Source organism: Penaeus chinensis, chromosome 31 (genome assembly GCF_019202785.1).
Source record: "Penaeus chinensis breed Huanghai No. 1 chromosome 31, ASM1920278v2, whole genome shotgun sequence".
Lineage (NCBI taxonomy): Eukaryota > Metazoa > Arthropoda > Malacostraca > Decapoda > Penaeidae > Penaeus > Penaeus chinensis.
In genome coordinates, this window is record NC_061849.1 from 9,716,301 (window position 1) to 9,721,300 (window position 5,000).

Here is a 5,000-nt window from a genome sequence, read left to right on the forward strand (position 1 = left end):
TCGAAAATGAATAATGTGGCACATTACACGTACCTTATGTTAAATCTCTATCTTCACATCTAAACACTGTGAACACAGCTCTCTAAATGTATTAAATGCGTAATCACATGTAAACTAAATCAGTTAAAGGAAAGTTAAAAATAATATTTATATATATCACAAATAAATAATGTTTGTAGCATGATAATATCAGATTAATGACGTAACAAACAATGACGTCACGGCAATGGTGTCACGAGCGATGACGTCACACGCCAGGATTCCTACGCATCCATCGACTGTTATGTTGGGAGGATTTCTGGAAGATGCTTTGGTACTGTAAGAGACAGAGAACATGTCGACTGATGCTGTGCTTCATGAACAACGTAGTATATTTAAGTGAAAGATGAATAACTTTTGGTTTTCTGTTGAATGCTTTACAGTACATAGAAACACGTAAATGATAAATTAATACAAATAGTCCATCAACTAATGAAATAAGTAAGCGGTCTCCTTATAGGAATAGAAAAGAAAAAATATTTGCACAGACCTACAAAATGAAATAAACGCGACAACATTCACCTGGGCATTCGTCTGCTCCAAAAAATATACAGGCAATGCAAAGTCACTAAACATAAACACAATCACGTTCATTCAGTCTCACCTAAAGACTAGCAGTAGTTATATTGTAAAGATATATTGGCAGTGCAAGATTATAGAACATAAGCTCAATCACACTTAAAAACTAGTTGTTGTTATAATGTCAAATTATACTGGCAATGCATAAACATAATCACACTTAATCAGCCCCACACGAAGACAAATGACAGACATAGTGGCATACTTACCGATGAAAACGGCGTGGCAAACCCCCCAGTCTTTGCCTTCAGATGACCCCACCGTCACGCACCAAGGACGCGAGAAGTCCCTGTCTATACACCCTGAGTACTGTTGCCCCTTGTACGTGAAGGGGAACTTGCAACGCTGGCCCTCTGCGGTTGTTACGATCCTGGCGCTATCTGGGAAGGGGAGGGAGGGGAAAGGGGAGGAAAAGGGAAGCTCAGGTCATGTACTTGCATAGGGTTGAAAGAGGGTTGCGTCAAATCAAAAGGAATTTCAAGTTGTGGGGTTGAAGCTAAGTGAATTGCGGTATTAGGAAGAAAATGAGAAAGTTTAAGTAGTGAAGCTGAAGACTTAAATAATGAAAGTCAAGGAGTTTATATAATGAATGTTAAGGAAGTTAAAGGAAACTGGTGTGATATAGGTTAATGGAATCTAAATAATGAAATCTAAAGGAATTTAAGTAATGTTTCCAGAAAAGGGTGAGGATTGATGTTACCATATATATTTTTTTCAGGGAAATTAGTGTGTTCATGAATATATGATTTATTTCTAACTTACGTGGTACTTGATCCAAAAAACTTGCTTTGAAGGCTACCGGCTTGTGCAACACTCGATCTGCAGCAATAATGGTAAATTATTTTGCAATACAAACTGCAAAGAATTATCTGTATCTTTGTTGCAAATGCAAGAATTTTTCACAAATTTTCTTACAAACGTTTAGCTCTAACACAAGCAAAATGCACCATAGGAAAGATGGATGAGGAGAATAATATAAAAACAAAGACAAATACAAGAAACCAAAAAAAAAAAAAAAATATCATGGAGTCCTGACCCAATACTTACATATACCGGGCGGACAAGTTTCCCACGCCAGGACAGTGCCATCATGAGCCACCTTGGCAGCACACACGGGCGGGGTGTCGGGCGCCAGGACGATGCACTCATGATGCCAGGCCCCAGAGTGCAGGAAAGGCAGGGTGCACATCAGCTCGTCCGGTGTCTGAGGTCTGGGTTCTGTGGTGTGAAGGTTGGCAGGGTGAAAGGCGATTAAAAGGGTAAAATGGAGGGTAGGAGGGAGGGAGGGAGGGGGAGAGAAAGACAGGAACAAAAGCACAGGGATATTAAAGAAAGAGAAGAGACAAAAAACGCAAAAAAAAAAGAAAAAAAAAAGTGCGAAAAGAGACCAAAAATCTTCATTGAAAAATCTTCACACAAGAAAAGCCAACCAGAGGACAGCGAGATTATCTACCCACCAGCCGAAACAGGACTTACCGCCGCGCGACACCGACCCCGCGCTGTCTCCATCGTCGAGAATGTCCCGTGCGGCGACTGGGGCCGACTCTGCACAGGCACGTAGATATACATATATAATATTAATAATTATACATACAAACAGTTATCTTGCAAGGAGGAATAGGGTGACATTTGTATTTTCGTTTTTTTTTCAATTATAAATAAAGATGAGGAAACAAAAAAGGAAAAGGGAAGAAAGTGGGAGGGGAAGAGGAGGGAACAGGGGGAAAGTGAGTGAGAGAGAGAGACAGAGAGAGAGAGAGAGAGAGAGAGAGAGAGAGAGAGAGAGAGAGAGAGAGAGAGAGAAAGAGAAAGAGAAAGAGAAAGAGAAAGAGAAAGAGAAAGAGAAAGAGAAAGAGAAAGAGAAAGAGAAAGAGAAAGAGAGAGAGAGAGAGAGAGAGAGAGAGAGAGAGAGAGAGAGAGAGAAAGAGAGAGAGAGAATCCATACCGTGCAGAAGAAGAGAAAATAAACACTTAGAGTAAATAAAAACATAAACAAAGCGCATTCGAACAATATACCTGTCTCTGACTGACAGTGACCAATGGCTGTGGGTGTACCAAGATGGTCGACCTCGGTGGCACACCATTCCTTCCTCGACTCAGCGTTTGTGCAAGACCAGTGCTTCTGCCCGCGCCACACGAACGGAAACACGCATGCCCTCCCGTCCACCGTTCTTAGAGCTGATGACGTCACAGGTGAGTTAGAGAGAACACTCATATTAGTTCAGAGTAATGAAGGAATCCAAGAAAATAAGATATCTGTATGCGAAACAGTTATGGAAATTTATCAGAAGATTCGTCATATATGTATATATATATCAGCGTTTTGTCCGTCATATTCAATACGCATAAACACAAACAAACAAACAAAAAAACAGGCATTACGATGAATTCATCAAAGTCACCCTGAGCATGTCCGTATCACATATTCACATCTCATAAAAAAATCAAGTAATGACTAAAAAAAGAAAAAAGAAAAAGAAAAGAAAAACAAGACAAAAAAGACAAACAGAATACCCATATTTTTTTCTTTCTTACCGTCCGTCAAAACCGCCTCGGGACGGACGCTGAATGTCCCGTGCATGTTGCTCCTTAGCAGCGTTCGCAACTCCGAAGAAATCACATTCATGTCCCTCTTCTCGGGGGATTCGTGTTCCGTCTCGTCTGTGGTGGGGAAGGGGAAGGGGAGGGGAAGGGGAAGGGGAAGGCGCGGGAGCAAAGAAGGAGGTAGGGGAAGGGGAAGGGGAAGTTGAAGGGGAGGGGAAGGGGAAGTCGCGGGAGCAAAGAAGAAGGTAAGGGAAGGGGAAGGGGAAGAGGAAGGGGAAGGGGAAGAGGAAGGGGAAGGGGGAGCGGTAGGGGCGGGGGCAAAGAGGAAGGTAGGGAAAGGGGAAGGGATGGGAGCTAGGAGGGAAGCAGGGGGAAGGGGCAAAGATGGAAGAAGGGGAAGGGGCGAGGCAAGGATGGAAGCAGGAGTGGGCGTAGTAGGACAAGGAAGAAATCAGAAAAGCGGCGGGGACATGGAGGGAGCCAGAGGAAGCGGCGGGGCAAGGAAAAAGGGGAAGTAGAAGCGAAGAAGTCGGAACAGAAGCAAAAGAAGGAAAAAGGAGGCAAGGGGAGAGAGGCAGGAGCGAAATGGAAGGGTGGAAATGAATAATGGCAATTAAAGTGAATTTTGGGAGATTTTTGACACAGAATGTGTATGGAATAATTCAAAATATATTCAGAGATGAAGAACGCTAGACAAACAGTTTTATACAGATGCGGATAAAGAATATATACACTACATATATATATGTATATATATATACACACACACGCACATACCTATACGTATATATATGTGTGTGTGTGTATGTATATATATATATATATATATATATATATATATATATATATATATATATAGAGAGAGAGAGAGAGAGAGTCTTACCTTCAGAAAGGATTGTCCTGCCATTGTCTTGATCTAAAAGAAAAAAAAAAGAAAAAAAAACATTGTGGCTAAAAGAGACACGAAATTTTGTTCCCCAGACCGCACCGCAGATCTTATTGAGAGCCCGAATATACAAACAATTTAACTACTTCCACTACTAACACGACTAATGATAACAAGGAATATAATCACAATAGTAGCTGTTTTAATAACAGTACTAATAATGATGATAATAATAATAATGATGATGATGATATTACTACTTCTACAATTAATTTATTATGATAATAATAATAATAATAATAATAATAACAATAATAATAATAATAATAATAAATAATTACAACAACAACAAAACAACAATAATAATAATAGTAATAATAATACTATTAATAATAATAATGAAAATATTAACAATAACAATAATAATAATAATGATAATAATAACAATAATAGTAGCAACGGCCAACAATAATAACGGAAGATACTGTCAATAAATGTGAACCATCATGAAAAATATATATAATCTAACATAAATAATATCTATGGTAAAGAGAAAGGCAAAAGACAAACGCGTTGCGCAGCCTCCTCCTGTGGGGGCGCCGTACCCCAGTCTTCCGGGCAAATTCCGAGAGTCACAGCCTGGTTCCTCTCGTCGACCTCCGTGCCACACACAACCTCGCCAGAGTGCCTCGTGACGCAGCCGAAGTAGACTTGGCCGTCGAGAGTGAAGGGGAAGATACACGGCACTTCGGAGAGGGTCCTGACCTCGCTCGTGCTGGGTCCATTTCTAGGGCCGCCGTGGGCTGTGCGGGGGCGGGGGAGACGAGGAGTACGTGAGGATTGGGTTAAGTTTCTTGTGGGTACGGGGGGCGCGTGTGTGTGTGTGCGTGCATGTGCGTATGCGAGTGCACGTACACACGCACGCACAAACACACACACACACACACACACA

The 5,000-nt window shown here is 41.2% G+C and overlaps 1 protein-coding gene across 1 annotated transcript in view; it reads right to left on the reverse strand.

The window, feature by feature from the left end:
* LOC125042006 (neurogenic locus notch homolog protein 1-like) overlaps window positions 1-5,000 on the reverse strand; it is a 30,392-nt gene that overhangs the window by 284 nt on the left and 25,108 nt on the right. The window contains exons 25-33 of the mRNA XM_047637467.1: window positions 4,654-4,851; window positions 4,046-4,078; window positions 3,154-3,279; window positions 2,635-2,796; window positions 2,095-2,163; window positions 1,666-1,836; window positions 1,381-1,437; window positions 828-998; window positions 1-316 (exon numbers count right to left, since the gene is read on the reverse strand). The exon at window positions 1-316 is cut by the window's left edge and continues 284 nt beyond it. Coding sequence (XP_047493423.1) covers window positions 282-316; window positions 828-998; window positions 1,381-1,437; window positions 1,666-1,836; window positions 2,095-2,163; window positions 2,635-2,796; window positions 3,154-3,279; window positions 4,046-4,078; window positions 4,654-4,851 — 1,022 coding nt within the window. The 3' untranslated portion in view covers window positions 1-281. The remainder of the gene's footprint in view (window positions 317-827; window positions 999-1,380; window positions 1,438-1,665; window positions 1,837-2,094; window positions 2,164-2,634; window positions 2,797-3,153; window positions 3,280-4,045; window positions 4,079-4,653; window positions 4,852-5,000) is intronic.